Consider the following 17,165-nt stretch of genomic DNA (forward strand, 5'->3'; position numbering starts at 1 on the left):
CCCACTTCATTCGCAAACTTGAAGAACATATATTTTACCTGTTAACACAGAAACAAACGCATAATGTGTCAGCACATCGGTTGCATCACGTTTCATACGTCTCATGCATTGTATAGAACAACAGTCTCCCTCGATGGTCTCAGCTCATCACCCCCTTGGTGATGCAGCCGCACAGCGCCACCCACCGACCGCCGACACAACATGCAGTTACCTGAAAATGCATCACAGTGACATCAACCGCAATGAACACCGACCCACACAGTCATGCGCTATAAAAACAAATCAGATTGGGATGACTACTTTACAGAGTGCCACACCGGCTTTCGCGAAAGCTCTTGCAATAGAGCTAGCAGACACGTTCGTCCAAGCACCTACAATCCACTCGCAAATTGTGGCATAACTTGCTCTTCGCTGTCTCCCAGTTTTTGTGAAGCTGTGTTCGCCCTCCGCCATCCATCGCTCCCACGCAGCACGCAACTTCACTTTGAACGCCCTGTTTATACTAATGTCGAGTGGTTGGAGTTCCTTTGTCAAGCCTCCCGGGATGATGGCAAGCTCTGAGTCCATATGCGTGACTTGGTTTTTCACAGCGGCTGTCAGATGGGCTCGCATGGAGTCACAGACCAACAGCGACGGTGACGCGTGGAAAAAACCTCCGGGTCTCTTTACGTACACCTCACTCAGCCACTCTCTCATTTTGTCCTCGTCCATCCAGCCCTTTTGATTGACCTTGATGATAACGCCGGCAGGAAACTTCTCTTTAGGCAGCGTCTTCCGCTTAAAAATCACCATAGGTGGCAATTTTTGTCCGTTGGCAAGCTAGCACAACAGTAAAAGCTGACTTCTCGTGCCCCGTTGTGCGGATTGCAACCGTGCTGACCCCCTTCTTCTCCACAGTGCGGTTTGCCGGGATGTCGAAAGTCAGCGGCACCTCGTCCATGTTGGTGATGTGGCTGGGCTGGATACGTTTGTCTGCAATCTTTTTGCTGCAGTAAGAGCGGAAGGCGACCATCTTCTCCTTGTAATCCTCTGGGAGTTGCTGCGCGACGGTCGTCTTTGCCCGGATGGATAGATGGCGCCGTTTCATAAAACGAAAACACCAAGACGCCCCTCCTTGGAAATGTTCGATGTTCAATTCGCCAGCAAGCATTACTGCCCTCTGTCGAATGGTGATGGTAGATACGCTTCTCCCAGCTGTTCTGTAAGCAGCAATCCATTGCTCGAGCTGGTCTTCCAACACGAGCCACCTTGCCTTGCTTCCACTAAAACTCAGTGTAGTTTTCTTGACTTGGCGAAGTCTGTCTTCCTGCTTCCTCCACTTGCGAACCATGGATTAGTTGATTTTTAATTCCCTCGCAGCTGCTCGATTCCCATGAACATTTGCGTAGCTGATAGCTTGTAGCTTAAACTGTGCTTCGTAAGAGTGTCTCTTCATTGATGCCATTTTTGCTGATTAATTGCCTGAGCAACGTGTTGCACCTGGTACATATAGGGGCATCGGGGCTGCTTTGCACTGGGGGCGTGCCTTTGCGTTGTCATTCACGCCCATCTCCCCTCTCACGTCCGCCTGTTGTCGTTCACGCCCATCGTTCCCCTCTCACGCCCCCTGCTGTCGTTAGCCACGCCCGCCTTCTCTCTCTATATAAGCGGTGTGCAGGCAGTAAATGTTCGCAGTCAGCCCAGCGGTGCACTTGTTGCACTTGGTCCACATAATGGGCGCTCCGCCTCAAAAGGCGCCCTGGCTTTTTTGGACGAGTTTCAGGACTTTAAAGTGCGCCTTATGGCTGCAACAATACGGTATTTACAAATGCTTAGTGTGTACTTATAAAGTGTTACCAATAAATGTATGAAGTATTCGAAAAAATAGTACACTGTACAACCGGGTTTAATACATCTCAACAATAATTCAATCCACAAATCCATTTGAGAAGTTGTAAACAAGGCATCCTAGCTTTATCTAATTCGGGTGCATGCATGCATCTAACTTTAGAAAGGGTATCATGTGCTGCACTTATTTTAATTCGAAGTCTGTGGAGTGTTAAAGTGTACCCAGTATTACCAAAAGGTTTTAAGTTCTATTTTTGTTGAATTTTCACTATAGAATACTTACCATGGTGTTTTACTGATCTGGCGCACAAGTTACACACAAATTTCTTTAAAAATAACTAATACTAAAACTAACAAACTAAACTCACTTTTTTAAAATAAAATTTAAACTACTAAAAACTAACAAAGCTATGCTGTTAACTTATTTATACTAATTAAATTAAAAAAATAAAACTCAAAACAAAATAAAAATTATAATAACCCTGGTTGCTGGCAGTGTCTTCTCCCACAACCACGCTCAAACGCACCCAAACTACCAACATCGCACCACCAACAAAGATTGGTGATCATACACCTGTAGAGAGTCCGTGAATGAAGCGCCAATCACCAAAAACAGGAAAATAATCCGAAATATTAATAGGGTTGCCGAACACACCGGCACACTGTCCGCCATCTTGATTTAGATCTACATAAGGGATCTAGACATATACGAGGGTTTATGATAGTCATGGCGCTGCATGTCCATTTTTTCTATCTCATGCCATTCTCATTTATTTTTAATCGCTTTTATTGTTTCATTTTATTTCATCCTATTATATTCTCATCCTTTGGTACTCTTTCCACCATAGTTAGTTTTCTTTTGACATATTCTTCCCAATTTTTGTGTAAATTTAGAGAAAAAATATTCACCTCTTTAAACTGTATTGTGTACTGTGTGCGCTTAAACGTTCTTTACCAGTAAGCTTAAAAAACAAACAAACTTGAAACTGTAAATATAGCAGCCTTCTAACCACTGCCTTTTTAATCACAATGAGTTTGACACTCCTGACTTAGAGGGTTTGTGTTTAGGACATAATGGTTGCTTGCAGAAATTTAGACTAAAATTTTTATAGGCTGTTTTCCTCTTCTCCAGGGAAAATCCAGAATCTGCATTTGAAGTGTATATGGAGGTTGTTCATCCAGGTACACAAAGCTCAGGTAAGTTCTTAAGACTCTTATTAACTGTTAAAGCATCCCCTTTTAGTAACATTTTACCGACGTCTGATATCGTATCATCTAAGAAAGCAGGGAGAGGATGGTGTGTTGACTTAATGGAATTTGATTTTTACATTCCTAGCTGTTCTGCCTTGTTAAATAAAATTTAAGCAAAGTTTATTTAAGTTGATATAAAAAAATGCACAATGTGACTTCTGGTTAGTGAGCTGGATGGGTAGCAGCATTCTGTATTTTGCTATTTTTATGTATATCTGCTTCAGGATGGCCGAGTGGTCTAAGGCGCCGCGTTCAGGACCCAGTCTCCCCAGGAGGCCTGGGTTCGAATCTCGAATTTCCCCATTGCGGGACTAATAAAGGGCAAATTATTATTATTATTATTCAAATGGTGCTTAAAGTAACTTCACAAACAATTATATAACATCGACAATGCTATTTTAGCATGCTAACAGAACTGAGAATGGACCAGTTGACCAAACCTGACTCGCTCTGTGTCAGCATTAAAATCAAAGTCACAGGCATTGATACTATACAATTCAATACAAATCTTGATAGAGTACAGACCTATAATAATTCACAATAAGGATATATGCAAGTTAAACTCAAAGCTATTGTCTTGAAGCTATTCCATCACCTGCTCAATTCGTCAACAATGCCAGATAGTCCAAAAACTCATCTCATCTTTTTTCTGTTAAATACTTGTTTTTTTTTTTATTTTAATTTTTTTTATTTGTTCAGACGATGGAGGTTCCTTTTTACCTCTACTTGTTTCCACGTGCAACTGCTGTCTTTGTGGGAGCTATAAAAAAGTCCTCTTGATCATCCAATCAATTTCAGGGGGCATTACAGTAAAAAAAAAAAAATCATCTTGTCTTCTTTATGTTGAATATAATAATAGATATAATAGACTAATAATAGAATTCTTTTGTTTGTTTAGACAATGAGGGTTCTTTTTTTACCTCTGCTAGTTTTGAGGTGCAACTGCCCTCTTCTTCGGTTGTTTTTTAGGCTACAACTTTCCACTGTTTGGACTAGGGCTGGGCGATATGACCTAAAATCAATATCGCGATAAATTAAGCAATTTTACCTCAATAACGATAAATGCACGATAAATTTCCGCCCGTGGACCAAAATCAAAATAAATGCAGGAAATGCATATTAACTGTTTTTTTAATTGACCAACTGGTACACATTACTTTCAATGAAAAATAAAAGTACAAAAATCATTTGTATAAATACCATATTTTCGCAGTCATAGGACGCGCTGCCTCAAAGGGCGCAACACCTGTTGAGGGTGCTATTTCTGTCTTTGAAGCACACACTGGGCGCACCGCCTTACAAGGCTCTAGCTCAGCTGCTTTTAGCATAGCAATAGCTTGGCTGCTCGCGCTGACTCAGCCCATGGCAATTCACTTTGCCTCAATACCATAAGTAATCGCCACATTTCAAAGACAGTTGCCATGATACCATTGACAATCACTATCATTAACAATGACTCTAACCAATAATAGGTATCATGGCAATAGTCTACAAGACTACGTCAGGGGAGGGACTTCACTGGTCACCACACTCCTTAGAGTCACGGTTTCAAAAAAAAAAAAAAAAAACTCAGCATACAAGCAAACAATGAAACAAAGAAATAAGATTAACACAAAACATGTATCTCTCATGCCATCAATATACCAAAAAGAAATAAAAATAACACAAAATGATAGCAATGGCTTCTTGGGAGCCATTAGAGCAATGCCTTCTGGGAGCCCCTCAGACTCAGCCAAATCACATGGCTGTTTAGAGAGATTTGCATGGCTGTTTAGAGAGATGTGCTGTTATGCTTTGGGCTTTTTGTCTGTTGTCTAAACCTGGGACGTTTCTTGCTTGCAATAACATAAATGATAAGACAGACTACAACATTGTGGACAGCTGCCCTTTTGTCCAGCTTTCTCCCACACCATCACCCAAACACCATAGTCACATAATGTATAGTCATGATCACTTTGAAGCATAGATGACTCACACTTTGTCCAGCAGGGTGTGCTAACATGCACTCCGAACAGCCCAATGAGTGAAAGGGTTGATGGTCGCGAGTGATACTTTGTCCATATAATGAGCGCAGTCGCCTTACAAGGCGCTGTGTTAGTTTAGGGCAAGATTTGGGACTTTTAAGTGCGCCTTATGACTGCGAAAATACGGTAGCTTGCTTTGCATGACTTGAACAATGTCACAAAGAACAGGAGAAAAGGAGTACCTCTCGCAAAATCTTTTCTGCAAATAGATTGCGCCAAGGTGCTGTAATGCCATGTGCAAAGGCCTAGATTTGTGTGAAGGTCTCTTGTAAACAATATAAATAATGCCATGTGCAAAGGAGCTAGTGTGGTCGGCAAATAAAATGAATGCTAAATAAAATGGGGAAAAAAGTCAATGCAAATAAACAAGTGTGCATCATCGGGAAAATGTGCCGTCTCGAGTACTCTGGTGCGCAATCGCTACTTATCGTCTATGTAATGCAGAGTCAGGCTCAAACAGGGATCCATATTGCGACTCGACCACAAGTCGGATGTGGATCCAAAATGCTTGACATGTCTAAGCTCCCGTCCCGATGGTGTCCATATTGGAAAGTACGGTTTGCGACAAATATGGATGGCCGAGTGGTCTAAGGCGCCGCGTTCAGGACCCAGTCTGGCCTGGAGGCCTGGGTTCGAATCTCGAATTTCCCCATTGTGGGACTAATAAAGGGAATATTATTATTATTATTATATTTGCGTACCTCTTGTCGGCTACTTTCATGAGGCGTTTAAATCCTGTGCGCTCCATTGTAACTAGAGGAGCTAAATCTTTAGCTATGTGCTAGGCTATCGCGTCCACGTCTTAGACGTTCTCTTATGGTGTCGCTTCCGTTATGGGCTGTTGTCACTTGTTGAACCTTGCTTCTCCCTTTGAACTTTCAGCACAGCATGGTTGTCTTGTGTGTGGTGAAAAAGAAAAGGTTGGACGCGCTGTTTTGGGTGCTTACGACGCACTTTGCAGTTCGTGTTCTTTTGCTCAAACATCGTCTTTATGGAACCCAAAACATTTCCAAACGACAGATGTCGAATTTCTTTTCGGGCCAAGCGCAACCGGAACAACTTCAACTAACGGTACTTCGTCTTCAGCCGTGTTAGCCGCTTCTTGATTTGAATCGCCAGCTACGACCGCGTCGTCTGTTCTCTTTTTTTGTTCAGCTGGGTGGAGTCACGTGACTACAGCCGCTGTAATGGGGCATCAACATAGCCGCAGACAAACAACACTTTTTTTTTTTTAAACACCAAATTTACCGACCTGGGCAAAATGATGTCGGTCATGGTATTAAATTTTGGTAAAGGTAAATTTTCGGTTTATCACCCAGCCCTAGTTTGGACAATAAATGAATCTAACTAACAAACTAACTAGTATAGCTATACAACTGTTCTGCACAGTCTGCGGAAATCAGAATGCCCTTGATTGTCATTGTACTCAGTGCACTACGAGATTGGAGAGCTCTCCTGTTCAGTGCAATATAACACATAATTGAATTTAATATATTAATTAAATTAATTAAAGATTAAATTATTTAAAATAAATAAATGTGAAATTAAATAATTAAAACTTATTATGTTGCAGTTCTGCAAGGTAAGGGTAGTTGTGGGTGAGAGTTCGGCATGGAGATGACTCTTGGGAAGAAACGGTTTTTCAGTTAGTCTTTGTTTTTGATGCACTCGGGTTGAATCACCTAAGCGTTCACTGAACACAGGCAAAATGAAAGAAAGAAAGATGATGAAAAGATTATCGCTTTACTCACGAGGAGAACAAACGGAGGTGTGTTCAGTTACAGCTCCAACTTCGTTCTGAAGCACACTCCGCTGAGCCCTCTATTTTATTAGGGAATCCCTAGCTAAACAATGCTATCTGCCCGAAGGAATCAATGGGGGAGAACTCACAGGAACAAATACTTCAGATAAGAAAGGAAAAACAGACATCAATGGCAGTCGAAGACTGAAAGGAGCCACCAGCGTGACCTTTTGTTGTCACAGCATGAAAGTCCATTGTTTCAGAGGTGTCTCGGTCACACCTCCTTTGTTGCAGTGTTGATCCAATCCTCCTGCATTCATCTCCTGGGGGTCTTCTCATCACCATGGTCCAAACCTAGGTTACATTGTGAAGCAATCCCTTTGCAACATCGATATACCCGCCAAGACATCGTGAACATTGGATATCGATGCGAAATAACCATCACAGAGGAATTTTGCTATGATCGCAAAATTCCGAACGAACTGGCGAGGCTGCCCGGCTCACCATGGCTGGTCATCGGGGCCGGGAGGCGGCGCAGGCGACGCAGAGAGAGGAAGCAGAAGCGAGGCTGCAGGTCCGGTGTCTTGCAACGGCTGCGACGGCAGCCCCATAGGCAACCACTACCGAGTCTGCACCTCACCAACGCCAGATCCGTGGTCCACAAAATCGACGACCTGGGATTACAAATCCTGGGAAACCGCTATGTGCGCGATAGCAGTGTGATCGTCGTCACGGAAACCTGGCTGCACGCAGACGTCCCCGACGCTAGCATCCAGCTGGCCGGGCGCTCGCTACATCGCGCGGATCGGACGAGGGACACCGGTAAGAGGAGGGGCGGGGGGCTCTGTGTTTACGTGCATGAGAACTGGTGCGGCGATAGCACGATCGTCGAGAAGCACTCTTCCCCCGACATCGAGTTCATGTCCGTTAAATGCCGGCCTTATTTTCTCCCGAGGGAGCTAACGGTAGTGATTGTCACAGCTGTTTACATCCCTCCCGACGCTAGCACTAGCACGGCGCTCTCGCTACTCGCGTGCGTCATCAATAAACATCAGCGGGCCCACCCTGATGGCGTTCACGTAGTAGCGGGAGACTTTAATAAGGCCAATTTAAAGACTGTACTCCCAGAGTTTCACCAGCATGTCAAGTGCCCAACGAGGGGAGACAACACTCTCGACCATGTGTACTCGAACATCAAGCACGCATACAGAGCCCTCCCACTCGCCCCTCTCGGCCAGTCAGACCACCTGTCCTTGCAGCTCGCACCTGCGTACACCCCTCTCAGGCGCAGATTCAGGCCTACCACAAAGACTGTGAAAACCTGGCGTGACGACGCCATGAGTGAATTACAGGACTGCTTTCATGACACAAACTGGGACCTCTTTGATCATCAGGACCTTGATGTCTACACGCATTGTGTACTGGACTACATCAAGTTCTGCATGGAAACTGTGTCCCAACATAAGACTATACGGACCTTTCCAAATGCGAAGCCCTGGATGTCCAGCAGGGTTCGCTCTCTCCTCAAGGCCCGTGACGCTGCCTTCAGGTCAGGCGACAAAGCCCAGTACAGGGTGGCTCGTGCTGACCTGAGCAAAGGCATCAAGCTAGCCAAGGCAACCTACAAGGGGAGGCTGGAGGCCCACCTTGCCAGTAACAGGCCACGGGAGGTGTGGCAGGGTCTACGGAGCATCACCAACTTCCGTGGCAGCAGCACGACCTCTGTAGACCCGAGTGCATCGCTGGCAGAGGAGCTTAACTGCTTCTTCGCTCGCTTTGACTCGCCCCAACCGTCACACCCCCGCACTTCAAGCTCCAACTCCCCCCCACTCATCGTAGAGGAACACGATGTGAGGCGCGCGCTCCTGGCGGTCAACCCCAGGAAAGCTACTGGACCCGACGGAATACCAGGCAAGGTCCTCAGAGCATGTGCCCACCAACTGTCACATGTTTTCTGCAGGATCTTCAACCGCTCCCTGGCTCAGGCAGTCATCCCCTCCTGCTTGAAAACTTCCACCATTATTCCTGTCCCCAAAAAGTCACCAGCCGTCCACCTGAATGACTACCGTCCTGTTGCTCTCACACCAGTCATTATGAAGTGCTTCGAGAGGCTGGTTCTCCAGCACATCAGGGACTGCCTTCCTCCCACTCTGGACCCCTACCAGTTTGCATACCGGGCTAACAGATCCACTGAGGACGCCATCGACACTGCTCTGCATGTTGTGCTGGGCCACCTGGAACGACAGCAGAGCTATGCAAGGATGCTCTTTGTGGACTACAGCTCGGCATTCAACACGATCATCCCAGACATCCTCGTCGCCAAACTGGACACTCTCGGCCTCCCTGCCCTCACACGCATCTGGATTAAGGACTTTCTGACCAACAGACCCCAGACTGTGTTGCTCGGCCCCTACACGTCCTCCACCCTCATGCTGAGCACCGGTTCCCCCCAAGGATGCGTGCTGAGCCCTCTCCTGTACGCCCTCTACACCTACGACTGCAGCCCGGCCCACGGCAACAACACCATCGTCAAGTTTGCTGACGACACGACAGTGGTCGGTCTGATCTCGAAAGGTGACGAGACAGCCTACAGAGAGGAGGTAAAGAGACTGACAACTTGGTGCAAGGACAACAGACTGCACCTTAACTCTGCTAAAACAAAGGAGATTGTCGTCGACTTCAGGAGGAACAAGACGCTGCCGCCCCCCCTCTGCATCGAAGGCGTGTGTGTGGAGAGGGTCCACACGTTCAAGTTCCTGGGAGTACAGATCTCCGATGACCTTTCTTGGAGTCACAACACCACAGCAGTGGTAAAGAAGGTCCGCCAACGTCTGCACTTCCTGAGAGTCCTCAGGAAATTCAACCTGGACAGGAAGCTGCTGCTGGCCTTCTACCACTCGTCCATCGAGAGCCTGCTGACGTACTGTGTCTCCACCTGGTACAGCGGCTGCACTGAGGCGGACAGAGTGAGGCTCCAGAGGACAGTCAAAACAGCGCAAAGGATTATTGGCTGCCCTCTCCCCCCACTGTCGGACATCTACACCGCCCGGTGCCTCAGAAGGGCTCTCAACATCGTCAATGACAATACCCACCCAAACTCACACCTGTTCGACCTGTTGCCCTCTGGCAGGCGCTACAGATGCATCAAATCAAGGACCAATAGACTGAGAAACAGTTTCTTTCCGAGAGCCATCTCCATACTGAACTCTCACACACACACGAGACCACCCTAACCTCGCAAAACAGCATTGTGATGTGTTTCTATATGCCCTATTCAGTACTGAATTCCATTGCACTGCCTTCTTTATTTATCTAATTTATATATTTGTCTGTATTATTGTTGTATTGCACTGGAGAGGGGAGCCCTCTAATCTCGTTGCACACTTGAGTACAATGACAATAAAGGGATTTCTATTCTATTTCTATTCAATACAAATAGAGTAAAATATGGGATAACTCATATTTTCACCCTAACATTCACCTATAGCACCTGCCAGAAGGCAACATCCATCCATTCTCTGAATCGCTTTATCCTCACGAGGGTCATGGGCGTGCTGAAGCCTATCCAAGCTGACTTTGGGCAGGAGGCAGAATACAACCTCAAATGGTTGCCAGCCAAACGCAGGGCACACATGGACAAACAACCATTCACACACTGATCAGAGAGGATCGTAGCTTTACTATTGTGACTGTTGGAGTTGAGTCACCGTGGAAATGAGAAGTAGTTACTAAATCAACCTTTAAAAGCCAAACTTACTCCAATGCGTGTTCGTTTTTAGTACTCAAGAAGAAAAGGGTCAAATAAAGACTCAACAACTGATTAGAGTTCCGATATTTCGTTTCTTCAATTTCTGGAGTTCCGGAAATGGTACAAAGACAGATATCTGGGCGGCTTTTTCTTAATCTCACGAGAAACTGCACTCGGGCGAGCACAGTCGAAAAATGCAGGCCATCTTTCAGCCCAGCTTCAGTTTTTATCGAAGTTTTTTATGTCAAGGGTAGTGTAGGTTGAATCGGTCATCCTCGCTCCCTCCCACGGCACGGGTCCACGTCCAAGGGAAGGTCCTCCCCAGGTTAGTCATCGTCTGGATAGTTGACTCCTGTCTGGTCTCCAAGACTGGCACGCCAAGGCTGGCCTTCTCCGGCGGGCAGTCTCTCCGTCGCTCTTCCCGCTGGTATTCCTCTGTAATCTTGTGGGTGTAGATGTGTACGTGTGTATCTGCAGGTGTACGTGTATGTGCGTGTGTATGTGCAGGTGTATGTGCCTGTGTGTGTGCAAGTGTGCACGTGCGTGTGCTCCGATCTCCAATTGTTATGTCTTTCGGAATGTGTTTTTTGCAATAGCGTCTATGTGACACCCCCAGTGCCAAATTTGGTATGTTTGCATCTCTACAACCAATGTGAAGAATGTGCTTCGTCGTATTTGTCCATCAAGTGCTGTGAATGTGAGGGCAGCTCATGGAAATGCAATGTGTGCAAATTTGTTCTCACTACTGAGAATTTCAATAAAGTTCACACATTTAAACTAAGTACAGTGGTACCTTGAGATACAATTTTAATTCGTCCCAGAACAATCGTTGTATGTCAAAAAAATTGTATGTCAAATCTAAATTTCCCATATTGTCAGGTTCGCCAATTTGACATATAGGGTTCATAGCTGAAAGAAGAGAGGCACTCAGCTCAAGTGGATACAGAAAGGTTAACATAGTTTATTTGACAACTTTATCTCCCCTCTGTTCCTCGATGTTTTTCACACATTCCCTTTTATAACATCGAGGAATCAGATTACACTTCGAGAAATCAGATTACACTCAAGGGTGGTACAGTTCGTCTTCTCAAAAGCTGGTTTAGTCCGGTTTATCATTGGCGTGCCGCCATGAGTCGCAGCTGACTTTGACGTCAACATCTTCTATCAGGACCCAGCACGATGTTGTTTGCTTCAGACTTCGATGCCAACTTCTACTATCAGGCTCCTCACGATGTTGTTTACTTCATCCTCACTTCTGAAGAAGTGCCACCGCCTTGCCAATTGCAGACACCTCCCTGCAGTAAAGGTGTCCTCCTGTATCTCCACTCAAACTGTAAACACTCAAGCATAGTCCACTCCACTAATTTGCAACATGTCATGCGCACCATGTATTGAAATAAAGCTGCGTCATGGCAAATGTATAATAACCTCTAAATATTATTCTAACACATATTAAAACATGTAATATGAATTAATGTGTTCCAGCGCTATAAAAAGCACCCCAGAAATTAGTTAAAAAACATATTAATATAAACAATTTGTATAAAAATAAGCAAGTAATAACACACATAATTATAAAAAAAACATAAGATAATGTGAATAAAATCAATAGAACAAGAACATTTTATTTACCTCAGTGACGGTGAGCTGCGGCGTGCAGGAGGAGGAGAAGCAGGTGGAGGAGGAGGACTAATACGTAAACACTAGAACACTTGTTTCTACTTGCGTAACCCAAAAACATTTAAACACTTATTTCTACATATGTACAGTATACAAAATCTAAACTTATTCTAATCTTTTTTTTGGCAGCTTTTTAAATTTTTTTTCTTACTTAATTAATCATCACCTCATCGTCATCACTTTCACATCTGACCCTTTTGGCCTCACTAACTTTCACAAAGTACCGATCAAGAGAGGTCTGTTTCTGCCTCCTTTTCAGAATGTTTTGGAAGAATGTGAGACACCTTTCATCAAATAAAACACTCGCTCTGCCTGTAGACAATTATCAGGGTGTCTTTATTCCACAAAATCAAACACTTCCTGCCACTTGCCCAAGATATCACGAATTTCAAGTGACGATAGTTCCTCCTCCAGCTCAACATCCTCCTCACTGTTGAGTTCTTGCATTATCTCCTCGTGGGAAATCTTGTGCAACTCCTTCAACTCCTCCGTCGTAAGTTCTTCAACGTGTTCCTCAACGAGTTCTACAACATCAGCCTCGTCCACATCCAAGCCCATTGATCGACCAATAGATACGATCTCCTCCTCAAGAGGTTCGAATCCCTCAAAGTCACATTCTAAAACATCTGGCCACAGTTTTCTCCAAGCTGAGTTCAATGTTCTTTTAGTAACACCTTGCCAGGCAGTATCTATCAGCTTAATACATACGACAATGTTGAAATGTTGCTTCCAAAACTCTCAATGTTAAGTTCGTATTTTCAGTCACTTCAAAGCAAAGCTTGAAAAGATGCTTCGTATAAAGTTTTTTGAAGTTTGATATCACTTGCTGTTCCATGGGCTGGAGGATAGATGTTGTATTGGCTGGCAAATCGACAACTTTGATGAATTAAAATTCATCTAAAAGGTCATCCTTAAGGCCAGGGGGATGACCGGGGGCATTGTCCAAAAGAAGAACACAGTCAAGTGGCAGACCATTATCGGTCAAGTATTTCTTGACTGACGGACCAAAAACTACGTTTACCCACTCAATAAAAAACTGACGTGTCACCCATGCTTTGCTATTTGCATGCCATAGAACTTGCAGTTTTTCCTTAATCACTTGATGAAGCTTTGAATGCCCTTGGATTTTCTGAGTGGTAAACTTGTAACGATTTCAATTTCAAATCACCGCTCGCATTGGAGGCAAGGGCAAGCGTTAACCTATCCTTCATAGGCTTGTGACCGGGTAAACGTTTCTCTTCTGCCGTGATAAACGTACGCCTCTGCATTTTCTTCCAAAATAAATCTGTTTCATCACAATTGAAAACTTGTTGTGGCAGGTATCCTGCTTCACGAACGGGTTTTTCAAATTTCTTGATGGAACTTTCAGCCGCCTTCACGTCAGCACTCGACGCCTCTCCATGCCAGATAACGGAATGAATACCACTTCGTTTCTGAAAGTTGTCAAACCATCCACGACTGGCTTTGAACTCTTCATTCCCTTGCGATGATTCTCCCTCCGCCTCGGCTGCTTCACGCTTTAGGTCTTTGAAAATGCCGCTGGCTTTCTCACAGATGATCGCTTCCGAAACGGTGTCACCAGCCAATTACTTCTCCTTTATCCATATTAACAGTAGCCATTCCATCTCGTCATGTATTTCAGTACGTTGTTGGAGTTGAGTCACCGTGGAAATGAGAAGTAGTTAGTAAATCAACCTTTAAAGGCCAAACTTACTCCAATGCGTGTTAGTTTTTTTGTACTCAAGAAGAAACGGGTCAAATAAAGACTCAACAACTGATTAGAGTTCCGATATTTAGTTTATTCAATTTCTGGAGTTCAGGAAATAGTACAAAGACAGATATCTGGGCGGCTTTTTCTTAATCTCACGAGAAACTGCACTTGTGCGAGCACAGTCGAAAAATGCGCACCATCTTTCAGCCCAGCTTCAGTTTTTATAGGAGTTTTTTATGTCAAGGGTAATGTAGGTTGAATCGGTTGAATCGATCGTCCTCGCTCCCTCCCACGTCACGGGTCCACGTCCAAGGGAAGGTCCTCCCCAGTTTAGTCATCGTCTGGATAGTTGATTCCCGTCTGGTCCCGAAGACTGGCACGCCAAGGCTGGCCTTCTCCGGCGGGCAGTCTCTCCGTCTCTCTCCCCGCTGGCATTCCTCTGTAATCTTGTCGGTGTGCATGTATATGCAGGTATGTGCATGTGTATGTGCAGGTTTTTGTGTATGTGTGTGTATGTGCGCGTGCGTGTATTTACATGTGTGTGTATGAATGTGGGTCTGTGTATTTGTGTGTGTGTGCGCGCATGTATACATGAAGGTATGCAAAATTACTATGTTTTTGTTTTTATATTCATGCCGAGTTTGGATTGTTACTACACAATGTTCTTGGGTCGTTTTGGGTTGTGGCGTCAGCTGTAATTGACTATGCGTGGTTCACAATCAGCCAACGTCGGGCTGCAGTGGTCTGCCAAACGGATGCAGACTGCTTTACACTGTGACATTAACTCCCCCCGCCCGTTTTCACCCGGGGACTGGTCTTTATTCACGACAGACCAGTTGAGGACTTAGAAGCCAGTTTGATATGTTTGATTCCTAATGTTTTATTTTGGAAAGTGTTCTTTTTTTCTGTTTTGTTTTATGTTATTTCCTTGACAACCGATGATAAGTTAGGTACTTACGAGGGAACTGAAAAGTATTTTGACAGTAATGACTGACAACTCTTCTCTATGGAGGGTTTGATTGCGGTTAGCTACAATATTAAGGGTCTGGGGAGTCCGGTTAAAAGAAAGAAAATACTTAATCAACTTAAAACATTGAAATGCTCAATTGCAAAGCTACAAGAAACTCATTTAAACGAAGCAGAACATTTGAAATTAAGGAGGGATTGGGTGGAACAAACATATCGCGCATCTCACGAAGGAGGGAGAAAACGTGGAGTTGCTATTTTAATCAGGAGGAATGTTTTCTTTAACTGTGAGAAGGTACTTAAGGACAGGGAAGGCAGGTACATTATGGTTGTAGGTACAGTTGGACAGAGCAGGTTCACTTTCCAGAACATATACGCACCAAATGAGGACTGTCCAATTTTCTTTAAGAATATGGCGGCCAAACTGGCCGATGAAGGGGAAGGAATAATAGTGGTTGGGGGTGATTATAATTGTGTATTGAACTCAAAGGTTGACCGATTGCCTGCTGGTAAAGGACCCCGAACTTGAAAATGTGTCACAGCTCTGGGAATGATGGATGGACTTGGCTTGATTGATGCGTGGCAATATCACCACCTCAGAGACAGAGACTTCACATATCGGTCCCAGGTACATGGGAGTCATGCTCGACTGGTATGTTCCTGGTTTCAAAGGCGAATGTACATGAAATAATAGAATGTGAAATAGAACCGATGACTCTGTCGGATCATAGCCCGGTCGTGTTGAAAATAAAGTTAGATCAAGAAAGACAATTTCGATACTGGAGACGTAATGTCTCAATATTAAACAGTCCTCAAATCCAACAAGATCTACGTGCGAGGCTGAATGAATTTTTGGACTTAAATGATAATGGAGAGGTGTCTCCATCTATTTTATGGGATGGTGCCAAAGCGGTTATGAGGAGACACATCATCCAAATCATGTCATGATTAAAAAGACTGAGAGAGGCGAAACGACTTGCATTGGAGGCGGGAATTAGGAGGCTGGAAAGATAACACAAAACATCGGGAAGCCGTGACTCATTAGTATTGTTAAATCAGGAAAGGGAAAAGCTGGACAAACTTCTTACATACAGGGCAGAGGAAATGCTCCGATTTGGGAAAAGAAATTACTATGAGAAGGGGAATAGAGCGAGTAGACTATTGGCTTTTCGGTTAAGGAAAGCCCAATCAAATCGAGTGGTACCTAAAATTAAACATCCCGTTACACAGAGAACTACCACTCAACCGAAAGAAATTGCAGAAGCATTTGCTGATTATTACAAAACATTATATGAAGGTCAAGTAGTAATGGGAAAAAAGGACAAAATAACAAAAATTCTGGATTTGACTCAGTTGAATAAACTGTCACAGGATGAGGCCGAGATGATGTGCTCCCCCATAACGGAACAGCAAATAATAGATCACATTAGTAAGTTAAAGAACAATGCTTCCCCAGGGGTCGACGGGTACCCGGCGGAGTATTATAAGGTTTTTGTGAGGGAGCTGGCCCCAATCCTATGCCGGGTGTATCACTATGCTTTAGATGTCAGGGATCCCCCAAAAACCTGGTCCGAGGCAATCATGACTGTTTTACACAAAGAAGGAAAAGACCCTTCTCAGTGCATGGGTTATCGGCCTATAAGCCTGCTGTGTCAGGACTTAAAAATCTTGACTTCTATTTTGGCAGACAGAATACAAAAATACACACAGAAATTAATCAACTCAGACCAGACAGGGTTTATTACCGGTCGACGTGGCACTGACAATGTTAGACGGGCCCTCAACCTGCAATTCATTGCCTCGGCCAGACGGACCCCATCATTATTTCTCAGCCTGGATGCCGAAAAAGCATTTGACAGGCTGGATTGGACATTTCTGGACCAAACATTAATCCATATGGGCTTTAATGAAACTCTTTTGAGTTGGATCCAGGTGTTTCATATGAATCCCCAGTCGAGAGTTAGGGTTAACGGACATTGTTTCGATTTCTTTAAGATGAGTAGGGGGACAAGACAGGGAGACGCACTTTCGCCTATACTATTTGCTCTTAGTATTGAACCCCTCGCTGAATTGATCTGAAGAAATCCACTTATACAAGTAATACATGATGAGGGCGGACACCAACACAAAATAGCGCTGTATGCTAACGACATACTACTATTTGTTGAAAATCCAGCCCATTCAATCTCTGCTACAAAACCTTAAGGATTATGGTTA

The 17,165-nt window shown here is 44.4% G+C and overlaps 1 protein-coding gene across 3 annotated transcripts in view; it reads left to right on the forward strand.

Moving 5' to 3' along the window:
- The window catches only part of dennd1a (DENN/MADD domain containing 1A), a 184,997-nt gene that overhangs the window by 24,996 nt on the left and 142,836 nt on the right, over nucleotides 1-17,165 (forward strand). For 2 of the 3 annotated variants that reach the window (XM_088282175.1, XM_088282176.1), the window contains exon 2: nucleotides 2,960-3,024. In XM_088282175.1, coding sequence (XP_088138301.1) covers nucleotides 2,960-3,024 — 65 coding nt within the window. Of the gene's footprint in view, nucleotides 1-2,959; nucleotides 3,025-17,165 lie in introns of those variants that run through there. The other variant, XM_088282177.1, reaches the window with a different exon arrangement.

Source organism: Idiotropiscis lumnitzeri, chromosome 18, assembly GCF_059441095.1.
Source record: "Idiotropiscis lumnitzeri isolate Australia: NSW breed Sydney's pygmy pipehorse chromosome 18, RoL_Ilum_1.0, whole genome shotgun sequence".
Taxonomy (NCBI): Eukaryota; Metazoa; Chordata; class Actinopteri; order Syngnathiformes; family Syngnathidae; genus Idiotropiscis; species Idiotropiscis lumnitzeri.